The sequence below is a fragment of the Camarhynchus parvulus genome, chromosome 1A (assembly GCF_901933205.1).
Source record: "Camarhynchus parvulus chromosome 1A, STF_HiC, whole genome shotgun sequence".
NCBI classification, from domain to species: Eukaryota; Metazoa; Chordata; class Aves; order Passeriformes; family Thraupidae; genus Camarhynchus; species Camarhynchus parvulus.
Genome location: NC_044586.1, coordinates 51,073,386 through 51,101,317, shown reverse-complemented (window position 1 = coordinate 51,101,317; position 27,932 = coordinate 51,073,386). Strand labels below are relative to the sequence as shown.

General features: G+C 36.5%; 1 protein-coding gene across 1 annotated transcript; it reads left to right on the top strand.

Annotated features, from left to right (window-relative positions):
* Positions 1-44: 44 nt before the first annotated feature.
* On the top strand, positions 45-27,919 carry MOV10L1 (Mov10 like RISC complex RNA helicase 1). The gene is made up of 23 exons (XM_030960835.1): positions 45-185; positions 3,211-3,367; positions 3,772-3,884; positions 4,677-4,867; positions 6,886-7,026; positions 10,935-11,129; positions 12,358-12,472; positions 13,790-13,967; positions 14,598-14,668; positions 15,063-15,154; positions 15,894-15,952; positions 16,497-16,607; positions 17,697-17,762; positions 18,815-18,993; positions 19,503-19,649; positions 20,420-20,541; positions 21,346-21,445; positions 21,846-22,010; positions 23,440-23,613; positions 24,372-24,521; positions 26,113-26,220; positions 26,925-27,062; positions 27,824-27,919. The coding sequence occupies exons 1-23, from the start codon at positions 60-62 to the stop codon at positions 27,917-27,919; spliced, it is 2,994 nt and encodes a 997-aa protein (XP_030816695.1). The 5' UTR covers positions 45-59.
* Positions 27,920-27,932: the final 13 nt, after the last annotated feature.

Genomic DNA, 27,932 nt, shown 5'->3' with positions numbered 1-27,932 from the left:
GTGAAAAAGCATTGAAAAGTGTACAAGGAGTAGTGACAAGACTTTGCCATGATTATGGGATGATAGATGACACGATAGTCTTCACAAAGGATGTTGTTACAAAAAACATGTTGCTGGCTGTTGGACAAGAAGTTATTGCCACCGTGGAAGAGGATAAAACATCAGGTGGCCTGAAGGCTGTCAGGGTAAGAGGTGAAGATAACTAGTAGTCTCACTTTCTCCATAAGTACCTTGAAGCTTTGTTTGGGAAGTTACTATAGTTTTAGCCTCACAAATTCTACAAAATAGGAGAAATTGCAAGCTGTTCACCTAGAGGGGGTAAGGTGGAGTTTGTGAGTAATTTTAGTGTTTTGTTCCATTGCCTTTCAAATTATGTTTAATACAGGCGTAGATGTAGTGAATAAGAAGCTAATAGTTGAGATAATTGCATCAGAAATTTAGTCATAGCTACTCCAGATCTGTATAACTTTTCCGAGTTTCAGTCAATTTTATGGTATTGTTATATGAATGGATAAGAAGATCAAAGCAGTTTGATCTTGTGCAAAGTTTGCTCTCTTTGCACAGAAGTAATTTATGTTCTTGTGAATAAGAACATAAATTTCAAAACTTCTTGTTGTAAGAATTGGTAACTGGATGTTATAGACAATTACCAAAATGGAGATCTTGCTATGTTTTTTGCTTAACTTCATTTGCATACCTGTTTCAAGCTTGATTATACCTTGTCACGGATTTTGAGGGGAGTTTTTCTTAGCAAATCATGTTGAAACCAAGTGTAGTTTCATTGATTAAATGAAACCAAAGACAGACTTAATGGGGACACAGTTTTATTCTGTGACCCAAAATTTAACATAGAAGGAAAGTAAACAGGAAGTTCTGTTTCTAAAGTATTACCAGCTCTAGTGCTATCAAAAACCTGGTGTCTTGTAAGATAACCTTATATCTCTTCTTACTTCCTTTTGTTTCTCCCTTTTAAATTTCAATTACTTACTTGCATAAAAATTAACTGTTGTTTGTCCAACGAGCAATATCAGTGCTGTTTGGTAAAATAGCACTCACACACAGTCAGAAAATTGAGTAATTTAAAATCTTACCTTTTTCTTCCTTGTTATTCTTCTGACTGTCAGCTTTCACCATACTGTTGAAATACTGTAATTGCCCCAAAATGCATAAAGCTAGTAACTGAGGAAATACATGTGGCTCTACAAAGCAACTAGAATATTATAGCAGTTGTGGCATGTTTTGCTGTATATTCTAGATAATGGCATTTTCAAAAGTACTTTTTTTTCAAAAGTGTGATGATTTTCCTTATTCCTGTTTGTGAGCTATAATCCTGCGGGCATCTCAGACTGTTGGCAGTGTAGTTTGTGGCTGGTGAAAATCTTTGAGACTAGTTCATGTCAAAAGCTGACTATACTCCATAGAAAGTCAAAGCCCAAGGGCAGTCTTGATTCAATAAGCAAGAAGATAAAGCTAATTTCTTCCAAGTCTGTTCTAAGAACATAAATAAAAACCTAAACCATTCTGTAATTTGTGATGTATTGCCTTACTTTCCATATAGTGGCACAAACTTGAGATACTTGAACGTTTGGTAGGAACAGACAGCAGTATTTGAACTGTGGTTGTTTTGCATGGTGGAGAACTAAGTCCCTTTTCAAACCCCTAGGGAGAAACATAATTAATAACTACTATGCAAAAAGATTCTTGAATACCAATACCATCTTCTTCCAAATAGTTGAGATATTACTACTCAGTTTTGGGTTTTAAGTGATCTAAAAGGTACTCCTCTAATTGCAGACAGAAGCTCTGAAGTCTGGACACTGCCAGTGCAGTTTGGGCCAATTCTGGAAGGCGCAGTTCAAACTGTGGTGGTGTCAGTGTGTTTATGTTACTTGCTTTTAGGAAGAGCATGGTCAGCCTTGGGTGGCTCTCTGCTCAGTGTACTGCTTCAGCTGCTGTTTGGAGCTACTGGCCATGTGGTTTGGAAAGATCCTGGCTCCAAAGTTTGGATTTCAGTTTATGTGAGGTCCAGTCCTAATTAAACTCTGTATGGAATTATTATAGGTTCTGTAGCAAGCTTTAAAAACAGGCTGCTACCAGTAGGCCATTTTGACCTAGTATGAGAAAGAACTTTGGTTTTATTGGTAGAGAAAAATTGAGAAGTATCAAAAGAAAATGTGTGATGGGAGTTTTAAGGTGTTTTCATGTCTTAAAAACATTTCTTTGGGTCTACAAATTACTTTCAAGTGTAACTGCATGTGTAGTTTACATGAAATGTCACTTCACTAGTCTTCTGAGGAACAGTTTGCTTATTCATGTTCTATCAATATGAAGCCATGAAAAGCACTTTGGAGAAAGTTTGATATTCTCAGATCTTCCTAGTTAATGGGAAGATATGTCTGTCAGATTGGAACAAAGTATAGATTTTTCTTTAATTTTTTTATAGTGACTTTTCATGTTGTCAAACAAATATTTTGTAATAGTCACTCTTTTAATGCAATAAAACAGTATTGGCTAAAAACTAAATAGCTATTTATGGTCAACTACTGTTTGCAAACCTCTGAAGTATAGGTAGACTTTCACTCTTCATTACTATTGAAATGGTAAGCATTATGTTCAACAAAATAAATCATATAAAATTTAGTATGATAGTATGCTTCAGAATGAATCAGACTTCAGTAAACTTACATGTGAGGTGGTGATATGAAGAGTCTGTTAGAAGCTGCTCTAGGGGTTTTCTTAATCAAATTACTAAAAAGTGGTAGGGTCAGTCTGAAGTACACGTAGTGTTTATAAATACCATCTTGAAAACATTTTTTTTGCTTTCTGAAATAGTCATTTTTTATTTCCAGTTGTGTACAGACACATTGCTGGATGTGGTGTTCCTGTCAATTGAAGAAAAATCTTAAGTTGACCTAGAGCAAGGGATGTGTAAGAAAGATTTGAAAAATCAGCGTATAATTATAGCAGTTGTCAGCACTGCAACATACAGCACTCTTTAAAAGAAAAGTTTTAAAGTTTCTTTTTAAAAGAGAAGTTACTGTTTATTGCTTACTCTTTTTGTGTCCAAAAAGTAACAGCTACAGTAAATAATTGTATAATAAGAAGCTTTGTCTCCATAAGCAATTGAAATTTTGTATATTTATTGTAGGAATATGTATTTAATTCTAAGTGTCAACTGTTTAAATATTTGGGTTATTTTTGTATTAATAGGTAGACACCATCCAGAATACCCAAGAAGAGTCCAGTCCTACTTGTGATGCCTCTGAACTAAATAAGAAAACATTAATTGGCAGTATTACCTCTCTCTCTGTGGATGGTGGCTATATTAATCAGAATACATACTTTGCAATGCAAGACGTCTGGGAAGGTGTGTAGGGACTTCTTGTTTCCTCTTTCGTAATATTTTTTGGTATACAATAGAAATATCTTCTGACAAACTTGCAGTTGTCATCCCAAATAAATTCTAATAGAATATGCAATGAAACATAGTGAAACAGCCAGACATGAATGGAGAAAGCTGCCTGTTCATTCTCACTGAGCACAACCTGCATTTAAGCATAAGTTACATGTAAGCAGGTGTATTTTCAGCTAGCATCTCCTATGTAGTTTGCCATAACCTGCAAAGCAAAGGACAGCAAAGAAAACTTTAGACTCAATGGATCTGAATAATGCATTGTTTTGGCTTTTATTTAACTTGCACTAATTCTGTAGGGGAGTAATGTAAATGGTATCAATAGTAATTAACCTTGAGAAATGTTCTGTTTTGTATAGATTTCAAACCTTGTGAAGGTGACTGGGTGCAAGCAAAATATTTTATTAACACGACTACGTGGAAGACTGAAGCAGTTGCTGTAAGGCCTTTGAGGTATAAACAAGTAAACAAGGTAAGTGTTCTGCACATTGTTTTTGGCAATAGGAGTCCTAGGTGAAGTTTCAAATTGGTTTCATTTACAAATATTGGTAGATCTTCTATAATACATCTTTAATTAAAAGATAAAACTTATTAATTCATCCATTTAGAGCATGTTTGTAAAATAATAAGGCATTTTGAAAATGCGTATGTATTTTGGGTTGAACAGAAAGAGTAACTAATTTACCTATTATGAATTGCTGATTTGAATTCTTGCTATTAGTTATAATAAGGATGTGTCATGATTAGGGAATTTAGTAGGTTTGATTTATTCAAGTGTTTCAGTTTAGAAACAACCACAGTCCCTTCTTTTTGTTTTAATGAAAACATTTGTTCGCTCTAGTAATGCATGTGCTAGGCTAGGTTTATGGTTTATTGTCTTTGTCTTAACCCTATAAATTGAATATTCGCACGTGAAGCATAGGAAAAAAATTTGTCTCATTGCTGCTAGTATGGAAGTATAATTTAGGTAAGTTGACATGTCACAAGAAAGGTATCATGGTTAAGTCTAGTGTCATGTTGTAGTATGCACTTCAGTGGAACTTAATGCTTATGTGAAGTACTTGTGTTTCTTTACTCTTGTAAATCTGAAGACAGGCACAGTGATTCTGGGTTAGGGCTTTGTGTTTACCTCCTATGAATAACTGAAATTTCAGAATGCATTTTTATTAATGCTAGAAGGGCTGCTTTAGGTAAAATGTGTGGTAGAAATGTCTGTTAGCTTAAAAAGATAATATCAAGTAACAGTGGATACAAACTATTACAGGTTCGCATTTCCAGCGTCTGTGGAAGAACTGGGACAATAGATGACAGTATATTTTTCACTTTGGATTCACTGAGACTTCCTGATGGTTACCTACCTCGTAGACATGATCTAGTGAACACGATTGTGGTGGAGAGCAGTCAGTCCTGTTACATTTGGAGAGCTCTCTGCTTGGTGCCAGTCAGCCAGGATGGGTAACATTATTTTGTTCTCTTTTTAACAGTTAGAGACCTGGTGTAGTTATGCACCTGACATTTTATTGCATCTGTTAAGCAAGAAATACTGTGAATATTTCCCTAGTTGACTAGAAGGCATAAGAGACCACTGGAAAAATCAGAGCATGATATGATTTGGCCCTTGTTTGGGTTTTTTTCTCTTTCCAGAAGGTGGGAACATGAGTGCTACTAGTAGCAGCTGCTGTCAGGGATATTGCTAGGCAGGGAAGGAATTTTTTATGTATGTTAGTAAAATGCCAAGTTCATTGTGTTCCTCTAGTAGGGACTTCACTGTTTCAAAACAAATCACAGCAACATTCATATAAAATACGTGTTTCTTTAATCTATTTGTCTCAAGTTACAGTGATTGTTCAGATATCTGTCCTAAAAGGAAAAGTTTCATGGTCTAAATAATAGATTAATTTGGCCTGCAAGTATTGAACTGAGAGGTTCTGCAGGGACTTTAGGTGTTAAATGTGGTATGAGGAGGATTTGGATACACTGCAGAAGAGGTTGAAAAAAGTAGGTGATCCTCAGTATGGAGAAAAAGCAAAACTTAGGGAAAATAACTACACAAAAGTAAAATGGGCAACAGGTCAATAACAGACCTCAGCAAAGATCTGGAACTTGACTTTTGAGTTTAAGTGTCTGTACTGTGAAACACACAGTTACCACCTGAGTAAATTGATATTTTAACAGTAAAATCTATCACTTTCCGTGCTGAGGTCTTGGCAGGATTACATAGTCTAACTCTGCAGGCCAAAAATAAATTGTCAATTGGAAAGTCCAAGGAGAGAGCAAAAAGACATTGTGATATCTTTCAGACATCATCTTTGGGAGATCTCAAGGAAATTTAGCCAAGGCTATATGGCCATATATATGTCTTCAAAGGATCTACAAAGAATGATATAAGCTGTTTTCTCTAGAGATAATAGATATAATAAGTTGTACCTAAATGAAACTTGAAGTGTTTATGTAATTTTGCAAAACAGTACAAATTGTTCACAATTTGTTTTTTAGAGTTGCACCTATTTTTAATGATGGATTTTATATAGAAAATTATTACTGAAGCCAAATTACAAAAGTAGACCTTAGGGTTGATTTCTCAGATTTGATGTACATCTACCGTATCAAAAACTGCAGCTTAGGCTGCAGTGGGAGACATCTAGTGGGCTTGGCTAGTAAATTGATACAGCTAATGAAAAGCAGCTGCACTCATTTGCTGCTTCAGTATGTCAGATAACTCTGGATTAATGAGGGTGTGTACATATTAGTGAGATTATTAAAATATTTCTAAATTATTTCCATGCCATTTAATCTAAATGCATAGTTTCTTAATTACACAATAGAAACCATGTGAAAATTTGTTTTTATAGGTAGAAGACACCAAGAGTTTAGACCTGTGCTCAGTGTTTCAGACAGGAAAGAGCACATGCCTGGTTTCATAGATATTTTTTATTAGTTGTGTGTAGTAAAAGTTTTCAAGGGTGATTTTTGGTTTTCAGCTGTTTTAATTTTGTCCTCAGCTTGCTGATTTCAGATAGGAACAGTAAGCAGAAGACGCAAGTGCATAGGTTGAAACATTTCCAGTCTAGTCATTTTACCTCTTAGCTGCAGTGCTAATCATGACTCTTGCTAAGGAGCTACTCTTTGTTGTGTCTTTGTTCAGCTCCCAAAGAGAGCCATAATGACTTCAGTTGCCATTTCATTTAGTTTTTCAGCAGGGATTTGTTAACTCCTCCAATCATTTTAGTCTTGCATCCGAACTTTTATGCTGATTTATAGTGCTGCTGACAAATGACTTGTTGCTGCTTAAATTAGTTAATCTAATTGTCTTGGAAGTATAAATGGCTGAGAAAAAAAATGAACTATCTTACCTGCTTGTTTCTAAATATTGTGACTGTGCCTTGGTATAGTTTCTTAAACTTGTGCTGAGTCAAAGATATTTGCTGAGGCCATTAGTGTTTAAAAACTGCTACTTAAAATTATTTTTGCAGACAATCTCATTCTAATGAAGGTAATGTGGATGACCCGTATGAAGACATAATGAGAGACAAAGGAGAGTTGAAAGTATCAAGAATGACTGACTTTGGAACTCTGAAGCAGGGGGAATCTAAAAGAATGGTGGTCTGGATAGAGTAAGCCTTTCTGATTGTTTGAAGATTTCTTTATTTCTATCACTCTATCTATTAACCTGTTTTACATTCAGAAGTCTCTTCTAGTTGAGCCTTGTGGTTTGTGATATTTAAGTAACCTCCAGCTACTATGGAATTAAATTCGCACTGAATTTAATATCTGTAGGATAGCCTTTTTGATATTGAGCATTTGTCTTGCAGATAGTGCTTTGAGACTCCCCAGTCCTGTATCTCCTTTCAATCCTAGCAAAATCCTTCGTAGAACAAGGATTGAAGCAAAAGCTTTTACTTGTGTGTTTAACTTAAGCTGCAGATACTCTGCCATCTTCAAAATCTTAGAACAAGAGTACTGTTGCATATTTGTGTATTAAAAGCACAACAGATTTTTTTTCTGTTTTTTTTTTCTTTTTTTGAACTGGGATGCTGAAAAACTATGTCGATGTATCCTTAGGAGGGTTTTGTTTTGGTGGTGGGGGTTTTTGGGGGATTGGTTGGTTGGGGTAGTTTGTGTGGGGTTTTTTTTTCACGTCTGGGCATCAAAGCTTAAAGGAAGACAAACCTGCATATCCATTCTTTGTTATTCTGTGTTCTTTCCTAAGAGTTGGTTACCCAATGATGAACTTTAAACTCCCATTGTTTATATTATACATGGTATTTTTGTATGCTTTATGTGGTAGTTGATGCGACCTAGAAATATTAACATAAAGCAGAGGTTCTTGTCCTCATTAGTTAGAAGCAGCAGTGCAATTTCTTTCTGATAGCAGTTATGAAATAAGGGGAACTAACCTGCTGCAGACAATTGTATTCGACTTCAGGTAGAAATAAACTTCTCAAGAATATTCACCCTGCACTTATGTAACTAATCACATAACTACTTCTAGGAATAAAGGGAGCGTACCACAGTCCTTAATCAGCTGCAGATTAGCTGGATGGGTGAAAGACAAGCAATTCAGTGTTGAGATTCCTCAAAACTGTGAAAACAGTCCATCTTTTCCAATAAACCAAGAAAACCTCTCAAAAGCTGCAATTAATTCATTTAACAACAGTGAAGGAACAACATGTGAGTCATTGAACCACACATCCATTATGAAGAATGGAGTCAGTCCAGGTACAGTGAAATCAGTGTTTGAATGTTGAATGTTATCTCTTCTGAAGACCAGTAGGTTTGTTTGAGAACACTTGCCTATGTTAACAGTAGAAATTGTGATAACAAAGTTTATTGTTATACATTTACTCCAGAAGGAATTAATTTTCAAGACACAAATTTATCAAGGACAAAGGAAAAAAATTCCTTGGTGAAAGGTGAAAATATGCAAAATGGAGAAAGCGAGCAAAAAGACCATGTGGAGCAACCAACTAAACACAGCAATATTACTCCAGAAATTGTGATACCACCAGGTGAAAAAATATCCATAGTGATTATATGCACAGCTGTGTGAGTATTTCTTTCCATTATTTCTAACCAATACAATGGCAAGAAGTAATGAAAATAGACTTAACATTTCTGTTTCTGAGCACAGTTCTCTTCTTGGCATGTTGTGCTTTAATCCCAGCTGGCAACTGATCCCCATTCAGCTGCTCGCTCACTCCTTCCAATGGGACAGCAGGGACAATGGGAAGAGTAGAAGTGAAAAAACTCATAGGTTGATACAAAGACAGTTGAAAAGGTAAAGCAAAAGCCACTAACAGAAGCAAGGTAAAACAAGGAATTCATTAGCTTCCCATGGGCAGACAGGTGTTCAGCCATCCCCAGCATAGCAGGGCTCCATCACACATGGTGGTGACTTGGGAAGACAAATGCCATCACTCACAATGTCCCCCCTTCTTCCTTCCCCCAGCTTTGTGTACTGAGCATGATGCCCTATGATATCAGTGGAATATCAGTTGGGGCAGTTAGTGTCAGCTGTCCTGGCTGTGTCCCCTTCCAGCTCCTTGTGCACCCCTGGACTCCTCACTGGTGGGACAATATGAGAAGGAGAAAAGGCCTTGACTCTGTGCAAGCCCTTTTCAACACTGTAGAAACATCCCTATGCTATCAACACTTTTCAGCACAGATCCAAACCAGAGCCCCATACTAGCTACTATGAAGAAAATTAACTCTACCCCAGTCAAAACAGGCACATGATGTAGTATAAAGTAAGCCAATACATATTAGCAAAGCATCTGGAAATCTATATGTGACTGTGAAAGTAGTTACCATTTCACTGCTTGATTCTGAATTTTTATTGAAAGAAAATTGTAGTAGCTAATGAAACAATATGAGTGGAGTAGGTTACATCTCTAAAATGACACAGTGAGGTGAAGATAATGCCTACAGATGGATATATTCTTAGTAGTAAATCCATTGCACCATGAGCACTAGAGCTAATGCAGATTTCCTCTGTTATGTCTGATGCGTTTCTTCTAGTCTTTAGTATCTCATATTGCTACATGCCCTGATCTCAAGTTTTCCTGTTCTGTGATGGGAAATTCAAGTTGTGTATGCTGAAATAGAAAAGAAAAAGCTTTCTTCACTGAAGGTGTAATTCACAGGGGAAGTGGTTTGCAAATCTTAGAAAACCCTTGAAAAACATAAAATACTCAGCTGTACAAAATACTTGATTAATGTAGTTAAGAATGGAAAGTGGCTTTGTGGGAGCTCCTGCATTTAAGTAGGAGTATTACATTTGTGTAAGTTTCACTCGCTTCCAGCTGTAGCTCTACAGACTTTGTGTTCCACAGCCATTGATTCCTAGGATGGTAAAGGAAAAGTTGGACAGAGGAAAACAAGGTTTCATTCATTGAAGTAGTGCTGCAATAATATTCATACTACTTCTCATTTTAAATAGTGAAGTAAGGGGTAAAAAATTTCTTAGGAGGATGATTTAGCTCTAGTTTGAAAGACAGAGCTGCAGGCATGGCTTGCCTTCGTGGAGATAGACATGTAGAAAGGATTATTTATATTTTGCTGTAAATCCATAAAAGCCACAAAGTCTTAGAGTCTTCTAATAATACAGAATAAGCCACACAAAGCTTCATGGGAGGCTGCAGCATGAAGTTAACAAGGGTCATGCTGCAGCATGAAGTTAACAAGGCCACTTAAGAGGCCATAGAGATTGCAAATGTAGACCATACATTTGGACAGTTTGGTGTCTGTTTGGAGTTTTTATATCAGAGAAAACCAGGATATAGTTTTAACCTGAGCAGATAGTCTTAGTTGGCAAAAGTGGTTTTCCTGACAAAGAGAAGGTAAGCTGGAATTTTTCTGGGATTCATTTGTTTCCGGCACTTGGTAGCAGTGTTGGACCATGTAGTTAGGGAATTGCACTATAGCAGTGCTTAAGTTTCCCAATCTGAGCAAACCTCCTGTTTTTTTCCCATGTGTCACTGCCCAAGCAACACTTGCACTTTATAAAGTATGTTTTCCAGAATTAGAGGATTTTTCCTACTTTCTCCATTCATGTGTTTACAGTTAGGATTCAGTTCTGAGTAGCCTTTCACAAGGTGCTGCAGAGCAGTTACTGCAGACAGTGAAGGGATTTGCTTCAGGTTCCTCTGTTGGACCTGTTTGGCTCTTGTTTTGCAGTAGCAGTAATTCCAAGATGTTCCTTGTAACAGAAGTATTAATTCTATGCCCTAGTATGTTGAGTGGAGGGATTTTGCATTTTACCCAAGATTTTGATGAAATTGTGGGGTTGAGATTTTTGCTGGGATTTTGAGTTGGTATTTTTTGGTTGAGTGTGTTGGGTGGGTTTTTTTTAATTATTTGGGGATCTAGAGTGAAGGTATCCCAAATAATTGAGGTGGGGACAGTTGAGGAATTACCCTAAATTAGCAATTCTCATATGTAACTGAAATGAGAATGTATCTCATGGCTGGGGAAAATGAAGTGTGACCATGTTGGTTTTAAGAAGATAATTCTTTACTTGAAGGATTCATGGACACAGTAAAGAGCTCCTGTTGCTTGGCTTTTCTGATTTTACTGTTGGCCGCTATATTGAAGCCACTGTAACAAATGAAGAAGAATTACTTATAGCACCTGTACAACCTTATTCTCCAGGAAAGCCTAAAAATATTCCAGATTCTCAGCTAAGGAAGACAACAGTGGCTGCCCCTAAACAAAAAAGGTACTGTCACTTTGAGCATAAAATGATACTTACCTAACACGCTGCTCTGTTTGGTATTCTTAGATCTGTTCTTTAATGCTGAGAAAGAAAGTGTGAAACTGGGAGAATCTCTACATGTTTTTACATATGCACGTATATGTAAACAAGATGGTTGTGGACATTTCTGATAGAAGAGGTTGTTTTAGTAATTAACTGCTTGATTTCTTTGTAGGTTTTTCAAACAGAATCTCTAATGTCTAGTAGGGTAATACGATAAAACACTGTTTCTTTAGTTATCTACTTAGTAACAATTGTGTTACTATGGGAAAAAATGGGAAACTGCTAATAGTTTTCTGAGATAATAAGCTTCTTAACTCTTTACACCTTTAATGTCTACATCTGACTAATATCTCCCATCTTTCATTCAGAACTTTTGTTGGTGGTTGTCCACTTTCTTATTGGTGTAGGTCTCTCTTCAGCACTGCTCTGCATCTGAGGGAGTCCTCAGCTCCTCCCTATCATTGGCAGACTTACTCAGTATACCTTCAAATGCGGCTTCCAAGTCATCTGAGATGATGTTGAGGAAAACTAGGCCTAAGATGGAGCCCTGTGAAACCCCACTAGGGACAGGTCACCAGTCAGATGTCACCCCCTTCACTGTAACCCTTTGTGCCCAACCATGTCTTTGAGTATTCAGATGACTACCATGAGGTCCCATAGACCAATAGCAATCCAGCAGGAGCAGCAAATCCTGCAGAAGTTCAGGTTCAACTTGATGTTTATCGTTCTCAGTCATGACTCTCCAGCTAAGGGCAGTGGCACTCCCTTTGCCCCTCACTGATGTTGAGGACAGAGGCAATGAAAGCATTAAATGCCTCTGCCTTGTCTGTGTCTCTGTGTGTGAGGTGACCATCCTCATCCTGTAATGGGCCAATAATCCTTTTTTACTATTGGCATATTTTTAAAACATTTTTGTTGTCCCCCACAGTACGGGACAGCTTCACCTTCAATTGAGCTTTGGCCCCATGCATTTTTTCCCTACAGTGTCAAGGAGCATCTTCATAAGATCTCTTACCTTTTTTCCCAGTATAACAAACTTCTCAGTTGTCCCTTTGAAGGAGTCATTAGTCTGTTGTGTGTGTGTATGTGTTTTAGGTTTATAGTCATGGTGATGTGGCATGTTAATCAGCTGGTTTTTACGTAAATTACTTAAGCAAGCTAAATGTTATGTTGTACATTTTCATTTTAGAAGTAAGAGAAGGTGGTGTTCAAACTTTCTCCCACATTTTACCATACCAGATGAGTTAAGAAAATGTGTGGAACAGCAATTAGACGTACTGACCTTTCAGCCCCTCCTAGCAGAGGTATGTAACTGTAGGGTTTATATAAAAAATTTTTTTTGATACAGTGTTTTTGTTCAAGCGCCTTTAACTTAGGAAGAATGTATAGTCCTTAGTGTAAGAGAACATGACATAACACTTGTCAGGTAGACTTAAACTTCAGTTTGGATCCCATAACTTCCATGGGTTTCAGTATGTTACAGAATCCAAGCTTACGAAACCACAAAGGCATAAATGGAAAAATCTGAAAAGACTCTTGAAGTGTATTGGGGGTGGACATCACAGAAACTGAACAAAGATTTCTCTGTATTCTTACTTTTTAGGCATCACTGGAAGAGGTTTTTGAGATGTGAGGAAAGTTGTTATTTCATAGAAAATCACAATCTCTTAAATTACTGCAATAAGAGAGGATTCTTTTCTGATTGTTAAAAATTGTTTTTGTAGACATCTTCAAATGTAATTCACTAAATCTTGTTCAGATTCTTCCCACAAGTATAGCAGTTTCAGAATACATATAAAACACCCCCCAAAAAGCTATAAAGTCTTAACAAGAATACTACAATGATTCCTTCTCCAAAACTTTGCTCTGATTTCTGGTAGAATATGGCTGCAACTCACTTGTTTTTATAAATTCCAAGTACTTATAAACTGGAGCTGACACTTTTTTAAAGTAAGAGGCTATATTGTCTGCTGACTAAACATCTCACATTAAACTTGGGATCACAGCATTCAGTTAGTAGGTTAGATATCCTCTCACAAAAAGAAAGATAAAGCTCTGTAGTGTTTATAATAATTTTACAGTGAAGGCCTGCCATTAATGGTTACTTTTTTTAACCACAGCCTAACCTTAGATAGGAGTTGGTAGTGTTGGAGAATACCTCTGCAGTAAGAGTCGTTAAGCTCTGAGGGAGAAAATTCAGATTCTTTCAGCTAGCCGTAAGTTGCATGATCATCAGCCAGGGCCGAGACTGACATGACTCTTTTCATCTGTCTCTATCCATCTATTTACATTTTTTGCTTTCTGGGCATAAACTGAGCCTAGAACTCGTCTGTAGACTGCCCCTGAATTCAGATGGTGAAACTGCTGCTGTAGTAGGAAGAGACTTGGTTAACTCTTTAGGTGAGGGGCTATTGTATTTGAGCTGAAGGACTATACTAATCTCATTTTGGCTATTAAGGAGGTTTAAAATATTATCTAGTGTATGGATGCATGTATTTAGGTATCTTATTTGGCAGCCCAGTTGCTGTGCAATCTGTCTCAAGTGTTTTGTTTAATGTTAGCAACAGTGGGTTCTGTATCTTAGTGTACAACAATAATGTCTACTGGGTTTTTTTTTTCAGCGTCTTAATCTAGATAATTATAAAGCAAACTTTTCTACTCTTTTATGGCTTGAAGAGATCAAAGCTGAAATGGATTTAAGAGATTACTACATGAGTGGGGTTACTTTAAAAAGGAATGGGAACTTGTTAGTGCTGGAAGTGCCAGGAGTAGAAGAGGGCAGACCTCGCCTGATTCCAGGTAGAAATGAATGTGAGATAAAGTCAAATGGCATGTTGATCTATGTTTTCACAATGCAAAATGTATTGTTTATTCATTTGTTTAAAGAAGTCTTTCAGACATTTGAGCACAAAGTTATTCATTTAGGCTACTTGACCAGGGACTAGGGACAGGGGACTCAAGGACACTATGTTAGTGTCTCAGTCTTACAGTGGCTGCTCTCTGAAGCAGCATTGCATATGTCTGTTCTTACAGATGTTTCAGCGCTTTAGGATTTTTCTTTTACAATAATCAGTGGGGCTTTCAGCAAAAATAAACTGTGCAATGTAGTAATAGCTTAAAAAACAGTAAGTGTAGCAAAAAGACTGGGAAAGCAGCTAAAATTAAATTCAGAATTTCAAATAATATAATATACAAGATAGTGGTTTCAAGAGGTGTTGTCTGATGGCATCAATACTAGATACCTTTTATAATATACAACTACATATGGCATTTCAAAACAGTACTGATGCATGCAGCAACTTTGCTGACGTTAGCCTATTCCAAATTCCTAGTTTAAGCATGCAGAAGGGAAGGAGAAATTACATGCTGCAGTGAAAATGTTGCTATTCCTTGTAACAGTATTTTGCCTTTTAACTTTGTTTTCAATAGGTGATAAGGTGATACTGAAAAGTCAGGTCTACTCAGATCATATAATAGAGTACATTGCCTATGTTGCTGAGGTAAGCAAAGTGTTTCTCCTCTTGAAAATACCATGGTCCACAGGTTATATAAGGGAAGCTTGCAATTCCTGGAGTTAGAGACTATTTTAACCTGACTTCTGAGAAGATAGGTTTATTTTATCTATATTTTGAATGGTGATTTTGTATTTTTGTTGTATTTTTGACAACTATGGCTTCCCTATTCTTTTGAGGTTATAATCTTTGCCTGCTCTGAAGGCACTTTTAACATAATCTAGATTTACCTACTAACAATAGGTTAGTGTTGTTGTTAGTAGGTAAATCTAGATTTACATTTTGGAGTTGATGGGGGGTTAAGTGCTTTCAGAGGGGCTTCTTTATGTTTAAAGTACTAAATCTTCATCAATATCGTGACTTTTTTTTATCTTTGTAACAGATATGTGAAGAAGATGTTACTCTTAAGGTTAATGCTGACTTTGAACGTGCTTACAACTTGGAGCCCATGGATGTGGAATTTGTTCATTGCAGGTGTTTCTATAAGCTTCCAGAAAGCCATGTTTAATGATTCCTCTAGTAGAATGACTTTTAAAATATGACCATCAGCTGTCTATTTTGGTGGACACAGAGAAAGACATAGTTAAGATCTTGCCAAGTTTTTCACTTCTTTTCCTCAACACACCCTTGCCACCATATTCATGGTTGAAAGACTGTAACTGTACAAGTGTCCAAAGAGTTGTTATCTTAATCATTTCTAGATAGCCACACCAATGCCAGATAGAAAAATGGGGAGGAATGAGGTGGGGCGTTTGGGGGTATTTTTCTTAGGTTTTTGGTGGTTTTTTGTTTTGTTTTTTTAATGTACTCATATGGCTGTAAGACTATGCAGGAAGTAAAAGTAGCTGGTGATAATCTCCCATTCTTTTATACTTTTGTTTAATTCATGGGATGTTGTTACCTGTTTGGAGTTATATAATCTTCTCTGTAAATTCAGCCTTGCAAAGAACTTCCTTGAAAGTGTTGAACACGGGGCTTTGTATCACTGAAAAGCTAGAGACTATGTATGTCAATATTTTTCATAGCTAAGCTGTTTATATCTCTGCAACATATTTCTCAGTAGATTCTTTTTTTAAAAAATACACATTTTTATATAAAACCTTTTTTTTTTTTATGCACAGTAAAAAGTACCAGGTAACTCATGGAGTGTGCTCTCACAGTATATGGAAATGTAAGCTTTTACTTTAATTACAAATCTGTATTCTGGTTCCAGTATTCCTAGCAGGCGATGCCAGTTGGCCATTCAGCAAGCTGCGTACCTGGGTGAAAAAGGTACATTTCATTTGACTGTTAAGCTGTCTAGAGGAGTTTCTTTGTGCAGAGTCCTGTGGATTTTATTGCTTTCACATCAGGGCATACTGGGAGGAACAAATTGTAATTTGTTCTTACAGGAGTTTTCCATGCCTTAGGGGCTTTTTGTTTTGGTTTGGTTTTTAAGAAGATAAAAAACAATACTGAATGTATAGAAGATTTTGTCAAAATTATTTCATCTGTTGGCCATCACAGGCAGGAGGATAGGAAGCAAACTTTGTGAACTGTTAGAGCCAACAAGAAATGTAGGAATCATGCATACTGCTATAATAATAGCCACTAAAATGGCCGTGTTTTGTATTACCTCAGAATTTATTAAAAAACACCAATTTCCTGTTCCATGGTTGAGATGAACAATGCTTGTGAACTTCACATATTACCACCTTAGTTCTGATAAACCAATTTTGGCAGCTCAGACTAAGCTGATACATCAACAGTAAAATTACTCAGTGAAACATCCAAAATGTTTGTTTGAAATTTCTCTACTTTCTTTTTCTCTGCTTAGTGTTATTTCCAGAAAGGCTTGTGTTACAATCACCACAAGCTATCAAGACCCAGAATGCTACAGAGTATTGTGCTGTTGATGATGGCCTTAAACAACCTTCACAGCAGGAAAGTAAGGTAACTATTCTGTAAATATTCATTAAAATGTTCCTTAGTTCAAATGGGTACCAGATACTTACTGTACAGCTATTGCTGGAAGGGAGTTGCATAACGGAGTGTCAAAGAATCGAAGTTGTATTCTGCTGCATTCTAATGACAGAAGTTTTTGTTTGCTGCCTGGAGATGGGAGATTTTATGACAGCTGATACTATAAAGCTTACAAAATGGAAAGTGCATATTAAAAAAGTGTGTGATTGTGGTGGAAATTGTCAGATTCGCCTTAGACTAGTTTTCATAGCTACTGTTGAGTAGATATGTAATATAAGTCCAGTCAATGTGGCAGAAAATAATTTTGTAATAGAAGATAAGCATCCTTTTCTGAGTAGATTTACCCAGGCTTAACTGCCACTTATAATGTATTAATAAAATGTAGAAAGGACTTTTGGAGGCCGCCTAATTCTCTTTCCTTTTTGAAGCAAGACTGTCACCAGCACTAAATCAGGTCAGCTTGGGGGTCTGTGGCAGCATTTCTTTTTTTTTTTGTCTAGAATTTTCAGTGTCTGCATAACCTGTGCTTCACCACCATTACACTCAAGATGATTTCATAATTCCCTAATTATTTCACCTGGAGTTTGTGCTTTACAACAAGGAGTAATCAATCAATCTGGTTTGGAATCAGTATTTCTAAAATAATGTCCAGAACCTTGCCAACGCCACATTCCCTACAAGCAGTTTTCTCCTGTGCTGCCATCTAAAGGGACATGTCCACCAAGGAAGATGCATGTATCTTTCATAGTGGTCTGGAATTTGACTGCTGTTGTGGAAGCAAACAAGTTATGTAATCATGGCTTCAGAATCCTCATCTGAGCCTGCAGAGTATTTGTGAAATAGATGTCTAATGTTAACAGAGCCAAAGTATTAGAAATCTTAACATGGAAATTCCTGGCACCTTCTCCTACTACTCTTACCTTTCTGTCTTAATGGTAGGTATTCTATTTAATGGGAAAAAAATTTAAGCTTAGCAACTTCAAAAGTATCAGGGAAGATAGTTGCCTGTCTTCTTAAGGTTGTAAATGCATTTATCTTCAATTTCTCTTTGCAGGTCAAAAAAAACCAGAACAAACAGACAAAAGGTATGACATCAAGGGAAGTGAACATAACAGAGATGGTGAGAGTAACTCTGCCAACAAGCCAACTTGGTATATTTTCTGTGCTTAAATAATAAGTATCACATCAGTAAATCAGGCTCTGCCTTTAAAGACAAATTCTAGAAATACTAGCAGGAAGTTTCTATGGAGGCTTTTGGTGCATGACAAACATCTCTAATTTGCAGAATCTAGAATGATTTGGGTTAGAACTTTAAAGATCATCTAGTTCCAACCCCTCTACCATGGTAAGGACCAGGTTGCCAGAGTTCATCCAGGCTGGCTTGAACACTTAACTTTGGGGGAAGGGGGAGCAAGCATCTGATGATATATTTTGTAATGAATAAATAGTTATTTCCCAGTCATTTACTCAAAACTTTTTGATCATATTCAGAGTTCTCAGTTTGTTATTGGGATGCTGTCTCTCATCTTTGGGAAAGCTTTGCTAAAGACGCTAAAACTTTTTCTAGTATCCCAGATTATTCCTATGCTTTTTTTTGGAAAGTATGATTTTAAATATCATTGTAGCAAAATGCTTAAGAGGAGAGTGATCATGTCATTTTTTATCAAAAGTATGCTGAAGAACTATTGAGAAATTACCTAGAATGCACTTCTATCCAAAGGTTAATAAGATTCTACTGTGGAAAGCTAGAGCTAAACTAATTCAGACAGGATTAAGAAAAAATATTCCAGCAGTTGTAGCAGAGGGGTGATCATGTAGTACTGGTACCATCCCCAAAGTGCCAGTTACTCGACATTTCTCAAGTTTTTCTGTTCTAGGACGAGAAAGTGAACTTAATTCTAAAATTACTGAATAGAGTTTTTATTGATTGTTTGATTATGTAATCATGGTCCTTTTCTGCCTTTCAATAAAGAGCCAGTACACTTTGGAAATATTAATGGCTTCTTTTCTACTTGGTGTTCTATGAAAATGGAATTTTAGAGAAATTCATTGGTTGTTACCACAAAAGGAAAACAAAAAACGTGCAGAAGCATATTGTGAATTGGAATTGCGTTAATCTACATACATTAAAAATATATGTGGGATTCTGAGATATGCTTGTCTTGATTATAGCTGGTGAAACTGTGGCACTTAAACAGAGAGATGGTGAATTTTTCAATCCTGTGCTGAATGTGCAACAAAAACTGGCAGTGAAAAGGATACTGAGTGGTGAATGTCGCCCAACACCTTATCTTCTCTTTGGACCACCAGGAACTGGAAAAACAGTAACAGTAATTGAAGCTATTTTACAGGTAGAAGTAAATAACAAATCAGTCATCTCTAGTCTTTTCCATGTTGGAACTTTTATAGTATTTCTCCAAGTGCCATCATATTTTTTTCCAAAGGAGTTTTCAAAATACTCTTTTTAAATAATTTTATACAGCTCCATAAAAGAAGGAAAATCCATCTTCATATGGATTTAACAAAATTCTGAATGGCTTATTTTCAAGCCTTTTGTCTTTAAAACTTCAGTGAACAGTGTCTACCTTGTGATTCTAGTAGTGTATAATGTATTCATGAAGCAGAGGTATACATTAATATGATAATCATTAATTAGTTCTGTTATGGGTACACTCAGTTTGAGACTACTTAGTCATGACTATTGGCAGGAGCATTACTGAACTGCAAAAGAATGAATGGAAATCACACATGTGCAGAACTCTTCTGGGTTCTGTATTCAGTGAAATAAAATGGGAATGTTTGCACTACTGCTGCTTCTTGAAAAACCTTTTTTTTTAAATATCTGTCTTCTTTAATGTAGATACACTTTACTCTGCCAGACAGTCGGATTTTGGTATGTGCACCATCAAATGCTGCAACAGATCTGATTTGCTTGCGGCTGCATCAAAGCAATCTCTTAAAACCAGGAACTATGGTTCGAGTTAATGCTGCCTTCAGGTCAGCAGAGGTAAATATTACAGATACCTACCACTTAAGGTTTCCATTTTAATATTTTTACCTTAAAATACTGATTTAGTATTTTAATTCTTGGTGGCTATGAGGCTGCTTAGGTTTGCTTAGCATCCAGAGTATTATATTGCTTCAGCTTTTCCAGAAGATTAACTGGAAAGTTGATCATAATCCTTAATTTGGTTGTATGAGCATAGGATCTTCACCTTTTTCTTGCTGTGCATTACTCTACAAACGGCAAATAGGCATTGGTGGGGATTTTTGATTTCATTTAGGTTTTTTTTGTTATCAGTCCAGGTTAAGACTGCTTACACAGAAAGTAAGCAAGTAGGATTGTCATCTCTGTGCAGGATGCCCACCTTGTGGGTTAATTTCATATATACGTATATGTTTATACATATGTATATGTATTTACACGTAAGTGTGTAAATACAGAGATTTACATTTGTATATATACACGTGTGTGTGTATGTATATGTGCACATATGTGTGTGTGCGTATATATAGATGAGTACATAAAATAGCCAAATGTTCCATTTTCATCCTTACAATAGAGCACAGATGTCTTGCATATGTACTATTTTCTTAGGAAAATTAATCCATTCATTTTGGTGTGTGAATGAGTGTTAGTCTATGTATTTTGCTCAGCCTTTTAAAACAGTTTTCAGAGAGCTTTTCTATTCAAATGTAAAATTTCTGTTTTAGGCTGGCAAGTTGTTTTACCTTTTTTTTTTTTACAAGTTTTTTTTTACTTTTTTTTTTGTGCAGCAAATTGATGACGTGGTGAAACCTTACTGCAAAGATGGTGATGATATTCAGAAGGCATTGTGGTCCAGGATTGTAATTACAACATGCAGCAGTGCAGGATTGTTTTATCAAACAGATACACGGTAAAGTACCATAGACGGCAGTATCACTGAAGTGGCTGAATGGCACCAACCCCAGAGCTTTTACAGACTGTCTGACCTGTAACTTGGGCTGTTTTGATAGTTTATTGCATGAACCTGTATTGTGTAAGAGAGCAAAGCACTTGGTTTTAGTAATGTTTAAGTAGAAACTTTCCCCATGGTAAATTTAAGAATTATCTTGAGAAATGTTTAAGATTTTTGAAACAATAATGTCTCCTCTGCCCCCTGTGGGAATTACATTGCTCTTGACAATCACTTTGGCTCAAAATGATTGCCACACTAAAAATTACAATGTATTTTGTTTTTATCCAGTCACCTTTAGTAACTGTAAACAACTGTTGCATCAAGTTCTTTTACCCAAGGTTGTCTCTGACTTGGATTTTAATTTCGGAAAAGGACAGTCTAAAGCCTTACTATCTCAAGTTGTTTGGCAGAAACAAAGCTTGGGGATTGTCTTTGCTATACCAATTGCATTGTTTTAATTTAATATCTTAAGAAAACTGAGAATAAGGGAAGCTTTTCTAACTATCTTAACGTTGGTACAATGCTTCAGTTAAAGGTTGTGTATATCAGAGTATGTAAGTGAAATCAAAGATGAAAAATGAAAGTTAGGGGATTGTTTTTTCTGTATTTCCTTCTGGAAATACCCATGTTTGCTCTGTGTCTTTGGGGTTGCCTGGCACATTTGACAAGGATGTTAACACAATGGCTGAGGTCAACCACAGGGTGGCAGAATGAACTAATCTGAAAACAGCCCTGTTTCAGGTTAATGTTACTTAATTATAGGCTTGGACATTTCACTCATGTGATTCTGGATGAGGCAGGTCAAGCAAGTGAACCAGAGAGTCTCATTCCTATTGGATTGATTTCAGAAGCTGATGGACAGGTAATTCTCTTAACATCGTTTACTGAACAGGAAAAAGCTTGTTTATTATTTTCATATTTTGTGGATTATGTAGAGTGCAAGCAGCCATTTTCTGGTAATGAGTTTTTTAATAGAGATTATTCATGCATAATATCAATTCTCAACACTTAAACAAGTTTCTTTACATCTAGAACAAGTCTGTGTTGGGAGGACTGGGTCTGTGTGGAAGATTACGAATAAAAGATGCGTTCCGTTTAAGACAACAGCATACTTTTGTCCTTTGCAAACAAATGTTTGAAGGAAAGCAGAATACTTGATATGAATTGATCTTTGAATTCTGAAAGATGTATGTCATTATAAAACAAAGTTTAAATAACAATTGTTTTGATCTAAAATGGATGTTTTTAAATTTCATATACAGATAATTCTCGTTGGAGATCCGAAGCAGTTAGGGCCAGTAATAAAATCTAAACTTGCACAGTCTTTTGGATTAAGTATGTCCTTGCTAGAAAGATTGTCATTAAGAGAGCTATATCTGAGAGATGAGGATGCTTTTGGTGCCTGTGGAGCATACAATCCTTTGTTGGTGAGTTAAGCCTTCCATCAACCTTTTTCAGCTCAATCAAAAAAGGAGAACTTGTGGTTTCTTACCACCATTTTGCTCCCTGATGCTTAATGATAAGTCTAGCTTGAGCGTGAATTCTCTAGAAAAACTTGATTAGTTTGCATGTGTAGTCTGAATAGTAAAGATGCTGAGTCTTCCAGCATGGTAAAACTTTTCTTTGAAGGGATCCTCTATTCTTAAGTATCATAAGTCAAATATGGTGCACAAAGCACAGTTGTAAATAATAGCTTAAAATTCTCTTTCACATTCATAGTCCAGGTTTACCATAACTTCATTTTCCACAGATGAAAAAGTACAATTTCTGCTTTTAACATAAAAAGACAGAGTCTCTTCTTTGAAGATTGTGAAACATGGTGTTTGCAAAATCAAAGGGAAGAAGAGAAATTGTTCTTATTTCTGTATCATGTCTTCCTTTGAAGGATAGCTTCCCCAGATTTCTCTATGGGCAAGTACCTAAAATCTGTGTTAAGTGGCAGAGGTAGCATATATTTAAACAAGTACAAGTGTTTGAGCTGGTTTAATTACTGTCTGAATCCCAAACGTAGGGCTGATGTTAAGCTTCCTAAGATGCCTTCCTATCCTCATGGTAACATACTTCAAAGGACTAAACTGAGAGCAAAAGATGACTAAATGACCATGGAAGTAGAGAAGGGAGGAAATCTGATGGCAGATTTAAGGGTGAAAGTGAGGGTGTTTGGACCTAGGCTTTAGGTCAGTTTCAGACTGCTGAAAAACCTGTCACAATTCCTCCTAAAAGCTGTTAGTGCAAACTCTGGTTGTTGTGTTCCTTACACAGTGCTTGAGGAAAATTGGCATAGTGAGAGATGAGGAAATGGGAGGGCTTTAAGGATAGGTTTTGACTGGAACATCCTGTGTTATCCCTTTTACAGGACTGGGTTTTTTTGAGCTGGTTATTACTTTCTGGATTGCTTCTTTAAGATTATTCTTTCATTTAAAGACAAATACCTTTTAGATGTTTTAAGACCAGCTTCTGTCAGCTGTTCCGATGCTCCCTGTTTGCCTGTCAAGACTTTTTCGAAAAAAGACATTAAATCCATTGAAATTCCATGGAAATAATCTGACTCTTAAAAAAAGGAGAATGTGTCTATACATCAAATGTTTCAAGAAACTGGAGAATGACCCATTTGTCTATCACGTACATTCAATTGTCTTTGTTTCCCCTTTGGAAGGGAAGAAGATGGTCTTTCAAAAAACTGCTTTGGTGTACTTCTTACAGAAGATCAGAACTGCAGTTTATGCCTTGAATACAGTTCTTTGGCAGCCTTAGAAATGCTAAATGCTAGTGGATGGTAAGGTAGTAGCTGTGTTCTGAGAAGTCTGATGGATAATTACCTGTCTCAATTACAGATTTTGGATTTTGTCTTTCCAGATCACTAAACTCACAAAGAACTACAGGTCTCATTCTGCGTTGCTTGCCTTGCCATCTAAATTGTTTTATCATAAGGAGCTAGAAGTTTGTGCAGATACCTCAGTAGTCACTTCTTTCTTGAATTGGGAGAAATTGCCCAGGAAGGGATTTCCATTAATTTTTCATGGAATAAGGGTATGTAAAATGTTCATACAGGGAACTAAATGTATAGGCTTGCTAGCAGCTTGCTGTTTTTTTTAGAATAAATTCTAGAAAGGATATGAAAAGAGCTTAATGTGCCTGTCACAGGTAATGTGATTCCCTGACCATCTGGTTTTAAAAACAAATACTTAAGTCACCTATTTGCTAGGAACTTGAACAGCTGCCTCTTGAAGTGCACTGTGGAGACATTTTCATGGAAGTTTAAATTCATAGCAGATGACCAGACTGGAGTTACTATCAGCTGCTCTAGATTGCTTTTGATGAGAGTTTCCTACATTCAGATGGATACAAGCCTCTAAAACTAAAGAATCATTAGAGCTTAACTTGGCAGGGGAAAAAGTAGTACCTTGGGGAAAAAAAAATTCTTTAATCTTCCAAGAAGTTAGTAAGAAGTGGTAATACCTGCTGCTTGGAGAGGCTTGGTTTAGAACTCTTCCACCTTGAAAAAAGCAAGATGCCAGCTTATTAACATGTTATTCTGAGTTGAGATATAACTCCTTTGTTGCATACTTAAAATACTTTTGTTATATCACTTATAAATGTATAAAAAATAGATATAAAATGTGAGGTGATACTTGTTCTCTAGAAAAGGTGTATAGAGAGGAAGAGAAATTATATATAATATTCCATCACTTTTTTTGCATTCGGGAGGTATAAGAATAATATGTTAATAAGTACATAGTAATTTTTGCACCTGATCTCCATAATCTCATTTTCTTTCCCCAATACAGGGCAGTGAAACACGTGAAGGTCGCAGTCCTTCATTGTTTAATCCAGCTGAGGCAGTTCAAGTAATGATGTACTGTTGCCAACTGGCTAGAAGTGAATACTCTGCAGTCCCAGTGACAGATATTGGAGTGATTGCACCATACCGTAAACAGGTATAATGTTTAACAGGTCTGATGTCTTCAGAGCCTCAGAGTTGCTGTATTTCATCTCATATATTTATATGGTGGCTGTGTTTGTTAAAGCAGGGGGGCATATCTTAAAATTCCACTGTGGTGTATCCTGATACCGAGTGTATTATCAATCACTGCAATACTGCCATTGAAATCGAAAATAATGACAGCAAAAATGGCATTCTACTGGTTTTTCAGTTTTAAAAATCTACCAATTAAGGAGACCAATTTGGAAACAAAAGCAGATTTTTCAGTTGTTGGAAGTAATGAGTGATTCATTATCCAACAGCTGGAACAGCAGTCTGGTTCTGTCACTCTGTGCACTGAAGACTGGATCAAAAGGGAATTATGATGAAGTAGATGGCATGACACCTTGTTGCGGTCTTGAGGAGACTAGAGGAAACAATTGCTGTGACTTCTTAGCTGTCCTATAGTCAGACTTGAAGTTTCTAATGCTATTTGAACCTCTAGAGAATGTTAAGCATGAACTTCAAATGCTGTGTTTTATTTTTAAATGTATTTATATCCAGGTGTGTTAAGTATGTGATGTTTACTTTCATTTTAAAAATAAACTTAATCCCCTTTCACTTCCAGAGGAGATTTTGGCTGGTGCACATAATTCTTCTTGGTTTTCACATCTCAGTATTCATAACCTTGCACGTGTGGCTTGGGGAAAACACTGTGGCGTATGAAAAAGACCAAGCCCTTGTGAAGAAATCTCACTTGCAAATTAAAGCTTTACTTTTATTGATCCAGCTGGTCAGGCGCATGCACCTGCCTGTGTTTACAGTTACTTGTTTTTTCAAATATTCATAAGTATTGATACTGTTGATGTGACTGAATTTCTTACACTCCATAAACAGTGATTTCATATGATTTAATGTGATTTTTGTCTTTCATCTGCCTATAATACAAGGCATATGATAGTAATGTCCACATTAAAAAGTCACTTTGTATTGCAGGAACACTGATTAGAAAGTAGTCTTTGACTGTAATCTTCAGCTTAGTCAGGCAGCATTTCTTCTTAAATCTTTTGAAGCACTTCAGTTATAATCTCTGAACAACTTTTAGCAGATGGCAGTACAGTAATCCCATATGTACCAGGATCCCAGTGCCTGAGACTCCTTGTTCTCTTTCTCTTTTGGTGGATAGTTAAGATCATACCTCACTTCTGCCTTTCACTCTGCATGATGCACCTGGCAAGCAAAGGTGGAATCTTCATAGTCGTCTTCTTCAAGGGCTAATGGAAGCTGCTTGTCCTTGGATCTGTCATATGCATGGTTTGGATATGATGCACGCTGGAAAAAGAGGGTTTAAGGATCTGAGTTATCTTTAAAATCTGGACTACTAAAAATCTCTTGCCTTCTGTTCAGTTTATGGTAGAGAGTACTCCTTTACCTAAGTTGTGTATTAGCTGTGATACTTTCTTGTAGGAAAAGTTGCTATTTTATTTGAAAATCTTATTAGTGAATGATTGCGAAGCTTGGTGTACGTGGTATGGTTTTGGTTTTAAAGCAGTCCACTATCAAATGTAATATTAAATTCCCTCAACCACATTTTTTTTTCTTGATAGGTGGAAAAAATTAGATTTCTTCTCAGAAATATTGATTTGGAAGACATAAAGGTTGGCACAGTAGAAGAGTTTCAAGGGCAGGAGTACATGGTTATCATCTTATCAACAGTGCGTAAATTTACTGTGGTACTATTGAGAATTTTTATGTGTCTAATTCTCTGTGTTTCATTTTTGATATAGGCCTTTAAAAAATTTAGAAGCTATATTTTTGTCAGTCTATTACAGTATTTGAAAGCAGAGCTTATTAAGTGCATGCTTGTTTAGTTACTCTTCTCTTTAAAATATGGATTGTTAAAAATCTGTTGCTTTCTGTTTAAATTATGGTAGTAGTACTTCATATTTGCAGCTTGGAGGAAGAGTCCAGGATTTTCTCACTTTTGTTTTTCTTCCTGAGGGCAGTGGTGGGTACTTACTTTCACAAGTGGTATGATGTTCAACATCATACCATAGCTTTTCAGTCCACTATTAGAACTCCCTTAAAGTATTTCTGGGTATGTACTACACTCTTATTTATAAGAACTCATTATTCAGGTAATGAAAATTTTCTTTTTTCAAAGATAGGTTCAAGTATGGATGAAAAATGGGTAAAAAAATAATGAGTCATAGTTTTAGCACACTACTTGCTTTGGCTGTTTTTCCTATGCTAAGACAAAGCACACTGATGAAGCTACTGAAGAAGGCATACTGAAAGACACATTGTGAATTGTCATTCAGCTGAGTGGATTTTTGCAGTAAGGAAATATTATGTTAAAGTTACGCTGTGGTATGTTGTATTCTCATCATTTTATTTCTAAAACTATCCGTAATTTTAGGTGCGATCTCAGAAAGTGGTAATTGATGATGAAAAACACTCTTTGGGCTTTCTCTGTAACCCAAAGAGATTTAACGTAGCAATTACTCGAGCAAAAGCTTTGCTGATTGTCGTGGGAAATCCTCACGTTCTTGTGAAAGTAAGTTTTGGATTTATATCTTTGAATTGCATATGTTATTTACCACAGCAGTTGTATGATTTTGTGGTTAATCTGATGTGAGGAAGCATCAGAACATGTTAGGAACTTGTACATTGTCCTCAGTCTGCATTTGGGAATATCTGATCTCCGTGTGTTCATATGAACAGACAGTTCAGGCACACACACACAGTAGATTTCCAAGCACAAGGGAAATCATGCTCTGTGCATACAGACTCCTAGCTCCTTTTTGTCTCCAGCCTCGAGGCTCTGACCTCTTCTCAAGTTCTCCAGCAGCATGCAAGTCAGTAAGCATGTTCTGAATGACCTCACACAATTAGGTTCTTCACAAAATGTAGTTGCATCACTTTAAGTGGAGGGTGGCAGAAGTGATTGTTCCCAATTAATGCAACAAGTGCCAGGGAGGAGGACTCCTTTTGGACTCATGCATGGTCCTTTCACAGGAATAAGTTCAGCTTGTCTTAATATCTCATGTCTGACTTCACAAACAACAAGGAAAACAGTGTTCCAGAAATGATCTGAATGAAAATCTAGTTCCCCCACACCTAACATGTAACTATGTAAGTGAGAGCAGCTGTAGGTACCTTCCTCACATGTTGCACCATACTTGCACCATTTGTAGAGTACTGTTTCTGGAAGAGGTCCTATTTAAATCTCTTATATTCTTGTGCCATGTTAATTTGTTTGAAAATTCACTTCACAGAGCACCGTGATTACAGTTATATATTAATTTTCTCTTGTAGGATCCCTGTTTTTGTGCACTGTTAGAATACAGTTTAATCAACAGAGTTTATATAGGTTGTGACCTACCCGCAGAGCTGGAACACCTGCAGAAGTAAGTGTCTGGTCTTC